Source organism: Plectropomus leopardus, chromosome 14, assembly GCF_008729295.1.
Source record: "Plectropomus leopardus isolate mb chromosome 14, YSFRI_Pleo_2.0, whole genome shotgun sequence".
NCBI lineage: Eukaryota > Metazoa > Chordata > Actinopteri > Perciformes > Serranidae > Plectropomus > Plectropomus leopardus.
Window position 1 is genome coordinate 32,723,079 of NC_056476.1, and position 16,319 is coordinate 32,739,397.

Below are 16,319 nucleotides of genomic sequence, written 5' to 3' on the forward strand. Positions count from 1 at the left end.
TGCCCACGCAAAAGTTGTGATCTATAAACGCTAACTTGATGGAAGAATGTGCACATCTGCAGGGATACTGACCTATGCGTACAAACATTTTGGAGACAGGTGTAATTGGCAGTGCAAATGATGGGTTGATGAATGATTGTAGAAATAAAATCAATATACCCATATAGATGTCCCCCCCATGCTGCAGGCACTTATGGTCAGCTGTAGAGCACACTGTTGAAATTAAATACCATTAAGTAATTGCAAAAAAAAACCATCATTAATGTTTCAATATTATCCAGTACTGTAAATATATATCACAAAGAATTTTCCTATAATTTTTGTGTGTAAAATCATCTCACATTGATCATCTGCACATGTAGACTGTGTAAGTTAGCAGTCTGAGAATAAAGCCAGTGACAGCTCTCATACAATGATTATGCTCTGCTATTAAGGTGCTAATGATAGTGCAAGCCAAGATCACTATAATAAAATTCTAATAAATTGTGTAAAACAATCATAGTTTCATTTTCAATACGACAGATTGATTGAATAATTTTAGCAAGGTGTAGAGCAATTTGTCTGATTGCTGTAAGTATTTAAATAAAGTTTAAATTTAAAAAAGAAAATTTTACAAGTGTTCCAGAGCACTCATACCAAGTTAAGAGAAAAAATATCTCGCTTTCACAATCCACAAACTGATGCCCAACACAAGGACAAATAAGTTTTATATTTGAGGAACGTTTGAAAAGGATGTTAATATTATTGAATAATTTAGATAGGGTTTTAAGAGGAATTATAATGACTGGATTATTTACTTGGTCTATTGATCCCAATTACTGTAACTTCAGTTACTGTACATCCCTCTGCTGACTAGAGCTAGAATGTAACTAAGTACATTTAATCAAGTACTATAGTTAAGTACAAATCTGAGGTTACATTTTATATTACTTGATTATCTTAACCTCATGGCACTTTCCACAGTGTGTCCTTCTCTTAAAAGAAATCCAAGATATGAAAACAGATGTAACCACTGTGAAGAAGGTGACAACTGACCACGAGAGGAGCTTCTCTGAGCTGGAGGACAAGGTGAACGATGGTGAGCGTTTCAAAAGACGATGGAACCTGAGGCTCTACAGACTACCAGAACAAGACAGAGAAGACGTCAAAGAGCGTGCAACAAACATCTGTCAGGCAATCGCTCCAGAGGCTAGACACCCTCTCCACTTCAACATCAATATCAGCCAAAGGGTTGGAAATAGGACCAGCGACAAGGCACGAACAGTTATGACACGCTTCACATCCAGATCAACTAAAGAGTTAGTATGGAGGAGTGCAAAGAATTCAGACTTTCTTACATCTAGACCCCTCAGATTTGGAGAAAATCTGACAACAAAGGACAAAGAGACTCAAAACAGGTTGTGGCCCCACATAGAGGCCGCATGCGTGACTCCTACTGGAGGTGAACATTTAACATTGAGCTGCTGCTCATGGACAGCACAATATGACCAAGCATAACTTTGACTATTGTAACCTTGTTAGTAAGTGTTGAATTTTTTTTTCCTTTTCCATTTTCTGTTAGAGTATCACTAGTGTATCACTGTGTTCGATAAATATCAGAGATTCATCGGACATTTATTGAAAAGGAAAGCCTTTTTTTGTTTTGTTCTGTAAAAAAAAAATTAAGGCTGACTTTTATTTTGTACAGAAGACACATGCATCAGTGTCTGATCATACATTCTGGAAGAATTAATAGGGAGATGATATTTGGATGTCTTCTGGCAGCAATAAATCTGCAGGTGTAGCCATTTCGCAAGGTAAATTTAAAACTAAAATATTTAAGAATAAAGTACATGTGTTTGGTAGATGGGTAATTTAGTGTTAAAATGGTAACCCTTTTAATTTTAGGTAATATTTATGGAACAAATAAAAGTATAAACAAAGCTTCATTTCAACAATGGAACTCCATGTAAGATCCACTAGACTGGACACCAAATTGCTATCACTTATTTATACCTCAACACAATTATTGATGACTGTCACTCTGGTTTAATGGGTGAAAGACACAGTAATAATATCTGCCTTATTTTAGATCTGATTGACTACCATGAGTTTATTGGCTAGAAAAGTTATATTCTATCTGTGGATTATAATAATTTTGGATTTGCTCAAATGAGCCTTACTAGTGACGGGGGCATGCCGGCCAAAACAGAGACTGAGGGGCAGCTGTGGCTCAGAGGTAGAGCGGGGCGTCCTCTTATCGGAAGGTCAGTGGTTCAACTGTCTTTGGGAAAAATGTATTTGTCCTTACTTTGAGTTTTTAGTTCAGCTTATGTCCATTCACTAACATTGAGGGGCAGGCCTTAGGACCTCTACTGCCGTCAGACACCAAACTGACTTAGACTGATTAATTTAACACTCGGGAGACTCACACATTTCAGCAGCTCAAGAGTCAGAGGCAATAGAGAAGAAGCAACTGAGTGCTAAATTAGTGTTAAAATATGATTAAAATGCCAAAAATAAAATATATTGTGAAACACTATAGTACTTTTATATGTGGATATGACATATATGGTTATGCTGACATATTTTAGACTTACCATGGTAAAGGAGCATGGTATATAAAAGTACACACACACACACACACACACACACACACACACAGTGTAGGTAACGGTTACATTAATCTAATAAACAAACGTTTTTTACAGGTGAAAAGAAATGACTCAGGAATACATGATTATCCATGACAGTGATCAAGATCAACATTGAATTTAATTGATTCAAATCTATAAAAACAGACAAAAAACAAAAACAAAAAATCCGGCATATTTGCACAGTCCAGATGCTAATACAGACAGGCAGCATCTGAGCGCTGGTCAGAAGCCCCTGAACAAGATGGTGACGTTGACGCATCTGACAACCCTGGATGGTTAGTCCACTTATATATGTCTATGGGACACTCACGCTACATTCAGGAGTTGGACCACACTACAACATTCACTGTATAGATAGACACATCGGCTTCTTGTGTCACATTGAATACCCACAGTTATCAATTCATATCAAATTAAGCTGACTGCAGTAAAATGCTGTCGTATATTTTTCAAAGGGAAAGTATAAATGGGCAGTGTATGTGTTTGAGAGAGATTGTTCAGTTATTGTTTAATTGCTAAAATGTTTTTTTTAATGAACTGATGTGGCTAGGCTATATGGATGGAGAATATGTCCCATTTTAACTGAATAAATCAATTGCGCATGTAAATAAGATAACGTTATTTTTAAATTTATTGAATCTTAATACGTTGCTACACTGGCACAAATAACTACGTTACGTTCTTCGCAAAATAAAAATGTAAAATCAATATCTACACCTGAGGAATAACGGTTTTCATGTTACATTGCTGACTAATTAAGTAAAGACTAAACAAATAAAACAATGCTTCCACCATAAGTGTGTATATGATTTTATTTTGATTTTTTCCATGCATTTATTTTGTACATTTTATGTTATTTCCTGTTCTGACACTGGAGGTGACTTGAGAGCGGAGCCGCCTCCCCCGAGGTGCAGGCCGCTCTCCTCATGGCAAGAGTTTCTCACATAAGCCAGGAGTGAGGCAGAATTGAACCGTGGAATGAAAACCCGTTTCCTGATTTTAATTTTCTCATTTCAAAACTATAATCTGTTGGTCGGTCACCATATACACAGAACATCAATACATCAAGCTCTTATTTTGGTACTTCTGCCAAGTGGCAGTGTGAAATTTGCATTTAGCTAAATATTTAGAATCATGACATAAAGATTTAAGATTTAGATTTAAGATTTAGGTTAAACAATAACATTTAGATTTAAGATTTAGATTTAACATATAGCCTAAATGGTAGATGTTAAATCTAAATGTTAAATATTAAATCTAAATGTTAAATGTTGAATATAAATGGTAAATATTAAATCTAAATGTTAAATATTAAATCTAGGGATGGAAATTCTTAAATCTAAATTTTATATGTTACATCTAAATCTTAAATCTAAATGTTACCCTAGATATAACATATAACATTTAGATATAACAGTAAACATTTACATTTAATTTTAAACATTTTTTATTTTACAGTGACATTATCTTGAACTTATTTTTTCATGAAAGAATAAATTTGACAAAGTTTGCAAATATTGCTCTAAATGTGATTTACAAGTGACAAATGAAAAATGAAAGTGAAAAAATGCACACCTCTTTATAATCATGTTTTAGAGCTAAATGTGGAGAAATGTTGCTGTTTCTTTTCGAGTCCACAACTTTACAAGTGGCACCCTAGGCTATATATACACATTTTATCTCTCATTATATCTTCAAGTTGTATCTCATGCTCTGTTTTGTTCTGAGCGATCAGGAAAGTATGCAGAATGACTGATGCAGACAAAAAGACAGCTTGGTTCAATTAAGGAGAGACCAGGAACATGTTTTGGCTGAAAAGAGACATCTAGATTGAGAGGCAATGGGTTGAAGGACATTGCTATACCAAGAGTTGCTTTTGTGGACGAGACTAGAACAGCAGAGTAAGAGTAAAATACCTTTACTCCACTACATTTTCATGTAGTGAAGTAAAGGTATTTTACTCTGCTACATTTTATTTATTTATTTTTTTTATTTAGTAGATGTATACATTTTATTAAAGAAATGTAGGCCTAGTAGAATGAAAGTAAAAGCTGAAATATAAATACTCTGGTAAAGTACACATACTCCCAAAAATATGTTAGTATTGCAACAAAGTATGAATACCATTCATTAATCATTAATCATTAATTAAACCATTGGATTTTAATACATCTTTTTTTCAGAAAGTCATCTCAAATTAATCATTTTTTATGTTTTCCTCATTTTAGATATGAAAATAATAATTTAAAAAATCTTTAAGAGGCTATTTGAAATTTTCAATGGATTCTTGTCCAGGATGACCCTGATTATGACCAGAAACAGCTTTCCTGTGAATTACTGTTCAGTTTGTGAGAAATCTGAAGTGAAAGTCAATTCCAATGACATTATAAGATATTCATAATTTACTCAAACAAGATATTCATTTTAAAAGTTCCTTCTTGTTCAGGAAAACCCTGATTATGACCATGTCACATTCCATGTGGCTTTAACGCAGTTTCTGAGAAAAGTTTAAATTCCTAATTTCCTTATATTAAATGTAAAATTTTAAAAATCTGTAATAGGTTATATATAATTTTCAGTTGTTTTATGTAAAATGTCATGGGATACTGGGTACCTAAAAGTTTATGAGAAATTTTAAGGGGAAATCAGCTCAAATGACTAACATTAGGGTCTATGTTGTCCCATAGCTGAACTGTCATCTAAAAAACATCAAGGTTTTTTTTTTTAAAGGAAAATTGCTTGCTTTTGTACCCTGAACCTTTGTTCTGTTTCACCTTCAATAGCAATCTGTCCCACAAAGGTTTGATCTAAATTCCAATGCGTTCCTTTTTACAAGATCCTTCACTGTTAATGTGCACAATCTTATGCATTCATACATTATGGTATTTTTAAATAATCTTTCAATAATCTTTGAAAGCACATCATCCTCTAGGATGATGTGTTTAGTGTGATTTAAGTAGAATATTCCATGATCTTAATGATACAGAGATGTTTTCAGTAAAGAATATGAATGTTTAATACTGAATTTTGGGGGTGAATATACCTTTACTTTTCGCAAAAACTACACAGTGAAATAACACGAATTTTCACATGGTCATGTCAGGTCATCCTGAACAGGAGTATGACTATTTTAGTTCATCATAGTAAATGAAAAAATGTAGTGACACTTGCTCACTAGATAGGAGGCCAAAAAGAACAGGTCTTTTGCAGTGATACAAAGGTGATATATTGTACTGCTGGAACTCAGAGAAAGTTAGATAAATTAGATGTAGACCTTATTATTGATGCAGCCAGGAGATTTCTGGATGCGGAAGGTGTTTTGGTAGAAGATGTACAGCAGTTTTTGAGAGATACTTTTAGGCTCTCTTAATCAACCGGGAAATAGAATAGATATAATAGCGAGGTAACGGTATAAGAAGCAGTCATTAAAATTCTTTCTATTTTTATTTATCATTAACAAGTGAGACCTCAATCCAGTAGGTGGCGGTAATGCAATTTTATGGACGCCAACCGCCATTAAAACTAAAGAAGTAGAGGAAGAGTTGAAAGGTCAGTTACATCATGGTCAAGATGGCAGTAATGCTGGAGAATGGAGAAGATGCATTTAGAAAAATATTCAAGTTTTACAAGAGAAGAAACCCTCCGCCAGATTTCAGCGATGTCCTTGATTTTTCCAGAGGTGTACCGGGTGACAAGGTGAGGGAAATGTCAAACTAATCCTTTTACAAAAACCGCACAAAGACGGATACTACATCAGATACGAAGATGGTCTCGTCAGCGGTTGTAGACGTCGCAGTGGATACATACTCTGTAGAAGTAAAAGCTAGACAAGCTGGTTGCAGACGAGATGGCTTTGTACGTCCGTCTGAATCCATAAGCGACATTGTTCAGCAAAGTGAACGTTCTGAGCCTTTGCTTGAAAGGTCTCATTAACATCTAGCGCTTTAGAACTATCAGTAACGATAGTGTATAGTTTGTTTAGTAATGCAGCAGTATAACAGCCGCCATGACAGTGGCTTAGTGTATATCTATATACTTATTTTCTTCTCACATCCCATCTTTAGCCCTGCAGACAAGATAAGGAAAATAGGGAAGGGTGCACTCTCAGAGGACATAGTAATGGCAGCAGCAAAGTTAATTGAATGCCAAATAAATAGCAGTGACATAAAAGGAACAGGGAACGCTGTAGCTACTGGCTAGACTTACCATCTACATCAGCCACTTCAGATAAGCCAATAATTCATTGTTTGTCTGTGCGGCTGATAGATAGTTCCACATATACTGGACCCTGCTGCCGTGAGTGATGTGGAGGCTGCAAGGGTTGGATTACAGCCTGTCAGAGACTGGAGAGCTTTCGGCCTTCGGGGCTACCCAGGTAAAAGCAGAAATAAACTCAAATACTAAGAATTAAACACTCAACTTGTTCAACTCTTAGCCCAAAACTGGATGCAGCGTTTTTTGAGAGAAAACTGACATGGAGAAAAACACATATGTAACAAAATTAAAACACAACGTTTAATGTGATTTTGTTTCATTAGAATTCTCCAGAGCAGCTACAGTTCTCCCAATCTTAAATTTTTCAAATGTGTGCAACTGTAGTGTCTAGCTTTGTGTATAGATGAAGAGGCTCAGACTTGGGTATTGTGGGAGGCAGTCTCTGTTTTTTCCATAGACTGTAGATAAAGATGAACAACATGGCAGCTCCTTCAAAGTGTACCTTTTCAATCTTGATGACCCCCTGGTGTCTGTCTGCAGTATAAGTCATAAAGCCTGCCCGTTAATGTTAGTGAATGGGACATAGGCCAAACTATAAACTCAACAGACACGCCAGATAATTTTTTCCCCAAAGATGGTTTCTGTCACTGAAAAGAGTTCTCATCCCAAATGTTTGTTCAAATGTTTGTTTTTATGATTAGTTCGGTCAATGAGTTATTCAGTTCTACAATAAGGGGATTTCTGGCCTTGATTGACAGCTGTGAAAGCCAATCCATGTGCTCGCATTCAGTGGAGCTGATCACCATTGGACAGAGGGTGTTTTGGCAGGAACTTCCCCACTGCAGATTTGCCATTGCAAAGACTCTGGCTCTCAATGACATCACCATCAAAAGATGGCAATGCCTGTATCCTGGATATTTTAACCTCTCTTAAGCAGAGCGGGGTTAAGTGGGGATGTGTTGTCCATCTTATGTACTCTGCGGTTTATTCTGGTAAACTACAAAACCCTCTATCAATTGTCAAATGTATGCCTTGAGCCCCTACACAAATTAAATAACACAGGAATACGTTAATATGTTAAGTTAAATCAAGCAAATAAACTTATAAATGTTAGTGAATGTAGTTCAACAGAAAGAGTGTGTACAAAACTTGTAAGAATGCACTGCTGTCCCTGTGTTTATGTTAAATAAACGTTTTTATTCATTTCTTTTGTCTTTTGTTACAAAAGACATGTTAAATAAATGTTTTTATTTAAATGACATCAAGAACCTGACATTTAAAATATTGTTAACAATGTTGTTATTAACATTCTCAACCATGAAAATGAAATAAATAAAAATAACAATAATGAAAATAAAAATGAAGCTGAAAAAAATAACTAACCAACCAAAAAAAAAAAAAAAAAAACACCCAAAAAACCCCAAACCCTCAAAGTAAAAGTCACAGCCTTTCCTTCAATGGGTAAACACAGGGAAACCACCTCCAGTGGTTTTAACAGAGTAGACTATTCATTACCATTTCTAAAATAACATTCTGAATCTTAAATGATATTTTGAAATAAACTCACGTTGGTTTTGTCTTAAAAATATTATTTTATTGTTTTATGAAGAACATTATGCATGCATTTTAAACACTGATGAATAATGATCTAACATTCAAGAGGTTAGAGTGTCAGTCCATTCAATAACGCTTCAGAAGAACAGCCATCAAAAACAGAGGAGGCAGGGAGAAGAAAAGAGGAGTCTTTTAAATGAATTGGCTACTAACATAAATGTTTTAATTCTATAACAATAAAAACATGATTAATTGGCCTACGTAAACTAATTTAAGACAGGTGTAAGTGGATTAAAAAAGATTACGAATCTTACCTCAAACAGTTCATCCACATTGTCTAGCAAGATCGTTGATTGTCTGTTGCTTATAACCAAGGCTGTCGTGTGTTTAAAGCAGGGTGGATTTCCTCCATGATCCTCCTTCAGCTCCAGAATGTATGCCTCATTCAACTTTGTGATGGTTCGGTCTGACAGAACTGCACTAATGGCTCATCTCTGCTCTGTCAGGTGTCAGGACATGGCATTAATTATCTTCCGTGTCTTGCAGCTCCGAATAAGGGCATGTCTCGGGAGGTTTATCTGATCTTGTGCAGTCACTACAGTGCTGTGATAAAAATGAGTTACAAGCTTACTGCTAGCTCCCACAACATAATCAAAGGTCATTGCAGCTTTAAAGCCATCATTTACAGCAAGCTGCAACGTATGGGCAAAGCAGCCCACTTTCATCCAGTCGCAATTTTTGTTGGCATCTCAGTGTTTCTCATCCACTCGCTGATAATGGAATGCAGCACCTTTCAGCTTTTAGGCTGTATTTCTTTCCTCAACACACTGTTTTCAGTACATGAAACTACATGAACTGCATCACCCACTCATCGTGTGGTTAGGGGCATGTCCCTGTCATGTAAGACAGACCAAGCCCAAGGAAGTGCGCCACACTCTGATGCTAAATTTACATAGTAGCCAAAAGTGGAATAACAGCGTCACGTGATGCACACTGGCCCAGAGAGACTTTTACCAATTTGCTTAACATTGGGAAAGAGTCGTCCTTAAATCACTGGATATTTTTTTTTGAGACATATTGACTTTTCAGAACGCATTTTTAGATAATCATTATTTAAAACATTAAGTCCTAAAGACGTAAAATGCGTCACTTTCCGAATATAGAGGTATTTCTCCAGACATAAAATGAACGCGCATCGGACCCGCGGGACTCCACCGCGTACACGCACATGTTACTCTTGGACTCCCTGACACAACACAGGCTTCATGCCGGCCATAGTAACGGATATTTTTGAATTATAATTCATCATTTTTACCATTTTACAACAATCCATACGCTGTTGGCTGTAAAGCCTGTAATAAGGACATCTTACCAGGTCTGTAACATAGACCATATGCACAGTCTACGGTCTGTATTCAAACAACGATTATCAGTAAGCAGTGCGGAGCGGACAGTTATTAAACGGTATTGAACGTCGAATTTACTTAAAGTTGAGCTGTGTACTAATACATGGGGCAGTGTTACAAGGCACCACCTTTTATTACATTTTTGTTGGCTCAACACTTTTTGATTCTGTTAATGTAATTTCTCTAGTCGTGATTACGATATGATATGATATTCCCTGATAAGTTGTATGTATATTTGTGTATGTGTTTGCATAGAGAGATAAATATACCATTATCTGATTATCATGTAAATATTAATACAGACAGCACTGCTGTCGTTATACTGTTGATTAGCGGCTGTTGCTAATAAGCTAAGCTACTACGAGAGGAATGCTCGTGAACAAGCACTGTTCGCTTTGAGCAATCTGTTCATTTGTGTGAGCGAGCCAGTGAGTCGGAGTCAGTGCTCGGGTACACTCGGCCGCACTTGGCCACGTTCGGCTGTCATTAATCACTGCTACTCATGCTTTATGGGCCAGTAGATCTAGGTATTTTACACTTTTCTAAACCTGGAAAAAGAGCTTTCTGTCCTTCATGCAGGCCCCCAGGAAGTGTACCACCCTCTGAAGCAAAATTTACATAAGCTTTGTCCCTATTCAGGGTCTGCATCCTTCAGGGGCTGCATTTGAAGGCCAATTACGTCACTGCGCTGCGCGAAGGCTATCCCATTTGGTCCCAATTCGAAAGCTCCTTCTTATGCAGCCCACAAATGCGGCCTTCTTTTCCCTCTTTTTGGAGGACACATCGCTACTATCCTTTGCGGTCTTCCATTTCCCAAGATTCCTTGCTCGCTCGTGATCTTCAAAAATAATTGTCATAATGGCAGCACAGAGCGGAAATCGGAGTTTTGATTTAACTTAATGTGGGTTTTTACTTGTTTCTCTGCCTCTTTTTTGAGATGTTGACTTTTCAGAACGCATTTTTCTATAGCCATTATTAAAAACATTAAGTCCTAAAGATGTAAAATGCGCAATTTTCCCAATCAAGATTTGGAATTCGGTATTTCTCCAGACATAAAATGAACGCGCATAGGACCTGCGGGACTCTGCCGCGTGAACACGTAACTCTTGGAGTCCCTGACACAGCACAGGCTTTGTGCCGGCCGTAGTAATGGATATTTTTGAATCATAATTAATAATTTTTACCATTTTACAACACATCCATACGCTGTTGTCTGTAAAGCTGCAATATGGGCGTCTTACTGTGTCTGTATCAGAGACCGTATATACAGTCTACAGTCAGTATTCAAACTACCGGTTATCAATGAGCAGCTTGGCGCACTAGTAACAGTTACTAAAAGGCACTGAATGTAGTATTTACTGAAAGTTGAGCTTTGTATTAATACATGGGGAAATATTACAAGGCACAACCTTTTATTATATTTTTGTGAGTACAACACTTTTTGATTATATTAATTTAATTTCTCTGGTCGTGATTACGATATGATTCCCTGATAAGTTGTAGGTATATTTGTGTGTGTGTGTGTGTGTGTGTGTATAGAGAGAGATAAATAGATATACCATTATCTGATTATCATGTAAATTTTAAAACCGACAGCACCGCTGTCATTATACCGCCAATTAGCTGTTGTTGCTAATAAGCTAAGCTACTATGAGAGGAATGCTCGTGAATGAGCACTGTTCGCTTCGAGCACTCGACTCAGGTAACTTGTGTGAGCGAGCCAGTGAGTCGGAGTCAATGCTCGGGTACACTCGGCCGCGTTTGGTTGTCGTTAATCACTTATACGCATGCTGTATGGGCCAGTAGATCCGGGTATTTTACACTTTTCTAAACCCAGAAAAAGAGTTTTCTCTGCTTCATGCGCAACTGAGCAGCTCTCATAGGAATGAATGAGGCCCTGCCCCCACGGCTATATCCAGATTTATAATAGATCCATGGTGTTGACTGATGTCCAGCAATCAGTAGTCATGGCAACACATGAGACCCTCCCAAGCTTTTTCTTAATGTCTTGACTGCAGTCACCATGTCTATTCTCAGTCGCCGTTTTTCTATTGGGCATCGTTCAACGCACACTATCAGCTGATTGAAGCCCTCATCTTCTACAACAGAGATTGGCTGCACATGTTTGGCAACCATTTATTATCATTATTATTATTATTATTATTATTATTATTATTATTATAAAAATCTTTATTAATAAGTGTAAGTTTACATATATTTCACAAACATTCATATTTGTTTACACTGTGCTGGTCCCTATATATCGCTCTACATGAATGACTCATCATAACGTAAAAGAAAAGGAGACTTCATCACTTACACTTTTTTTCATTTTTTAACCCCCTCTCCCTCCCTTACTCCCTTAGAATAACAGGACAGTAGTAATCAAAAATAATCTAAAGCATAAAACAAATATCAATTAAAAGGAAAGAATTAGAATTTTAAAATAATAACAATAATAATAATAATTAAAGCTGCAAGTAGCAATGATTGGGCCCTCGCACCTCCGCACACATCGGGGTTACTCGCTAGACGCCGACTGATGCGTCCGTGTGTCTCTGAAAAAGTGCAACACTGCACACAGCAGTGGATTAGTACTTCCTCCATGTAGTGCTAAGGCTGGAGATGACCTAAGTCACTTTAGCAGGTGTGTGTGTGTTGCGTGTGTGTGCATTGTGATCTGCCACTTACAATGCTGTTGTGGGCTAACTCACAGCAACAAACATGGGAAAAAATGACAGTATATTTCTCCTATTTCCTGATAATCTAAATAAGTCCCTAAATGTGCCTTTCGTTGCTGCTTAAATACAATGCTGCAAAGAGGGTCTGGAAAATTGCTAAATACAATAAAGTCAGCTGGTTGGTAGGGTGTCCTTGAGTGCTGAGAGTAGTAAAACAATGGAGTAGTAGCACACTCTGACTCTGTCTCTCTCTGACTCTGTCTCTCTCTGCCAGAGGTGTGAAACAAAGAGGCAGACAGCCTGTGTGATTGAAGGAGGCTGAAGTTGCTCTAATCTGCTGCTTTCACAGAGCAGAGAGAAGGGTCAACAATGGAGTAAGAGCTCTATCTGCTGGACAACTATAGAATGCAACTATTTCGAAAACACTCCTGCATTATATGGTCTGTGAACAGATTGAGTTTTCCTATCAGGGCATATGGGAAATCTGGAGGACAAGTTGGTTTTCAAACGGAGGCTGGAATTACAAAAAATTTGAAAATTAGAATTAAAACAGTGGACATTCTGTTGGGTTTAGGGCATGGCTCCAAGAGGCTTTTTTGTCGGTCTTAGTCTTGTACACATAGTTCCCAAGTTTCATTGCTCTAGGTTTAATGGTCTGCATGGGCTGTTTCGTTGAAATTTTTGTAGGGTGTGCTGGAGAGTCATTTTTGTACATCAATCAATCAATCAAGTCAACCTGCTAGGAGCTGGACCTCTTAGTGTAAAACTTTGTCTTTTCTGTGTCAATAGGTGGCACTCTCAGTATCGATGAAAAGTGTTATATAGATGTGTTCAGGGCGGGACTCTTATCAAGCATGTGAAGTTTGGGGCAGATTGGACCATGTACAACGTAGTTAAAAACTACTCTCTGTTTGTTGGCGAAACACGTAACTTCTTGGCCCCATAACTTCCACACCGTTGATCCACAACCAAAACTGCTCGCAAACTAAGGTCGCCCACATCTGAAGGTGGGATTGCCAAATTTTGAAGTCAATTCATTGAAATCTTTAGGACTTTTGTTTCAAATTCCAACACCATGAAATCACAAAAAATTACATTTCAATTCAAAATGGCTGACTTCCTGTTGGGTTTAGAGTATGGCTCCAAAGGCTTTTTTTGTCCGTCCTGACATGTACGGACATGTACCTCCAAATTTTCATACTTCTACATGAAATGGTTTGCTGGGGCTGACATTTAGGGGGTGCTACTGAGATCATTTTTGACACTATACACGACACCTAGAAAATACAAAACCCACCCTTGGTGCTCGGGCCCTAATAAAAAACGGACCAATTACAATAGGGTCCTCGCACTGTTCGGTGCTTGGGCCCTAATAAAAAGCGGAGTAATTAAAATTCCTACTTCTTTTAAGACTTTTGAATGGGAGCATCTGTAACTAAAGGCATTTTCCCCTTGAGGATCAATAAAGTATCTCTGATTCTGATTGTGATTCTGAATAGGGGCCTTGCACCCTTGGTGCTCGGGCTCTAATAAAATGCAGAGCAATTACAATAGGGTCCTCGCACCCTTGGTGCTTTGGCCCTAATAATAAAAAACAGACCAATTACAATAGGGTCCTTGCACCATTCGGTGCTCGGGGCCCTAATAAAAAAATGGACAAATTACAATAGGATCCTCGCACCGTTCGGTGCTTGGGCCCTAATAAACAAAAAATGAAACAAAACAAAAAATGCCTAGTCTGATGGCAAAGTCCTTAATGAGTTAAAATATGGTAGGAAAGGTTGCCACTTGTCAAAGACCCTCTCTGAATTTCCTTTTAGATCCTCCCTGATCTTCTCTCGTTTTAGATAAAACATCACATCTTGAAGCCACTGAGAGATAGAGGGAACCCGGTTAGATTTCCAGTGGAGTAGAAGTATACGTTGTGCTAATAAGGATGTGAAGGCTAAAATGCTCAACTGGTTAGAAGTGAATAATCCACACTCCAGAGGGGTTCCAAAGATTGCTATAAAGGGACAGTTTTTAATATTTATTTTAAATATTTTGGACATCGAATCAAAATAACTAAAAAATAAAATTTGTTTGCTTTGAACATAGATAAATCTTAGCCAAATAGATATGGCTAAGATTGCATGTTGATGTAAAGCACCTAGCACATTTATTCTCCACCACTGGAAATATTTCAGACAGCCTAGCCTTGGATAAATGAACCCTATTCAGAACTTTGTACTGTATAATGGTTATAATTGTATTAGATATATATAAAAGAAGGTCATCAGCAGATAATAATAATTGTAATTCGTTATCTCCCCTAATCACTCCCTGATGTAAGGGGGAAGACCTCAGGGCAACTGACAAAGGTTCTATCACTAAAGCGAATAACAGGGGTGACAAAGGACACCCCTGTCTGATTCCTCGTGTTTGTTTAAAATAGTCAGAACAAATGTCATTAGTACGAATACTGGCCTGAGGATATGATTAGAGAAGGCGAATCCAGGATAGGAATGTTTCTCCAAACCCAAATTTTTTGAGCACAGCAAAAAGGTAGGGCCACTCTACTCATTCAAACGCCTTCTCTGCGTCCAATGAAATACCTCTGGGGTTACCTTAGATTTTTTGGAATATATTACATTTAGGAGTATTCTAACATTATAGAGAAACTGTTGTCCTCTAATAAAACCTGTTTGTTCTTCTGGTATTAGTTTCGAAGATATTTTTCAAGCCATTTAGCAAGCACTTTTGCCAAAATCTTGGCATCAGTCTTTATTAATGACACAGGTCTGTAAGATGAGCAAAGTGTAAGGTCCTTATCGCATTTAAGAAGTTCTGTTATGGATGCTTGAGTTAGTGTTTGTGGTAGATTACCTAGATCCAGAAATTAGTTATATACTGAAATAAGAAGTGGTGTCAATTTATTTTGAAATATTTAAAAAAATTCTATTGGGAAGCCATCTGGTCCTGGGGCTTTATTATTTTGCATTGACTTTATTGCTGATAGTATTTCTTCTAATTTAATGGGGAATCCAGCTCCTCTGTAGTGCTGGGATGTAAGGAGGGAGTTTTCAGATTTTCAAGATGAGTAAAAGGCCTTGAATATATCATTAATTTCTATAGGATCATTGACCAGTGAACCTGAGGGGCTTTTAATTTTTGGGATGATGCGAGATGCTGCTTGTCGCCTCAACTGATGAGCTAGGAGCCTGTTTGCTTTATCTCCAAGTTCATAATACACAGTGCGAGACTGCAGCAAGAGCCGTTCTGCTTCACTGGTAAGTAATTAGATCAAGTTCTGTTTGTAGCTCCAATCTGCGTTTAAGTAGATCAGGAGATGGGTTTAAAACGTATTGCTGATCTATTTTAAGATTTTCAATTTTAGTTTTACGCATTTTATTAGAATTAGCAGGGTACGAAATAATTTGCCCCCTTAGATATGCCTTAAGTGTTTCTAAGTTTAACGAAAATGTTGTACAACTTGGCTGGTTGATCACTATAAAATCGTCTATTGAAGTTGAAATAAATTGAATACATTTATTGTCAGTTAACAATATGGAATTAAGCCTCCAGGGTGATAAGTACCTCGAACAAATCATAAATTGAATATCCATAGTTAGGGGTGCATGATCAGACATAACTATTGTATGATATTTAGTGGTTACTTTAGAAACATATGTGCTGTCTATAATAAAATAATCTATACAAGACAATGACTGGTGTACATGTGAGGAAAAGGAAAACTCTTTTCCTTGTGGGTTGTAAAATCTCCAGGCGTCAACATATCCATTTTTAGCCATGAAATCTGAGACTACTTTAGACATGGAGGATTGAAC

The 16,319-nt window shown here is 37.2% G+C and overlaps 1 protein-coding gene across 1 annotated transcript in view; it reads left to right on the top strand.

Annotated features, from left to right (window-relative positions):
* Positions 1-6,195: 6,195 nt before the first annotated feature.
* alkbh1 (alkB homolog 1, histone H2A dioxygenase) overlaps positions 6,196-16,319 on the top strand; it is a 44,930-nt gene continuing 34,806 nt past the window's right edge. Inside the window, exons 1-2 of the mRNA XM_042500378.1 lie at positions 6,196-6,332; positions 6,903-7,011. Of these exons, the coding sequence (XP_042356312.1) occupies positions 6,198-6,332; positions 6,903-7,011 (244 nt within the window). The 5' untranslated portion in view covers positions 6,196-6,197. The remainder of the gene's footprint in view (positions 6,333-6,902; positions 7,012-16,319) is intronic.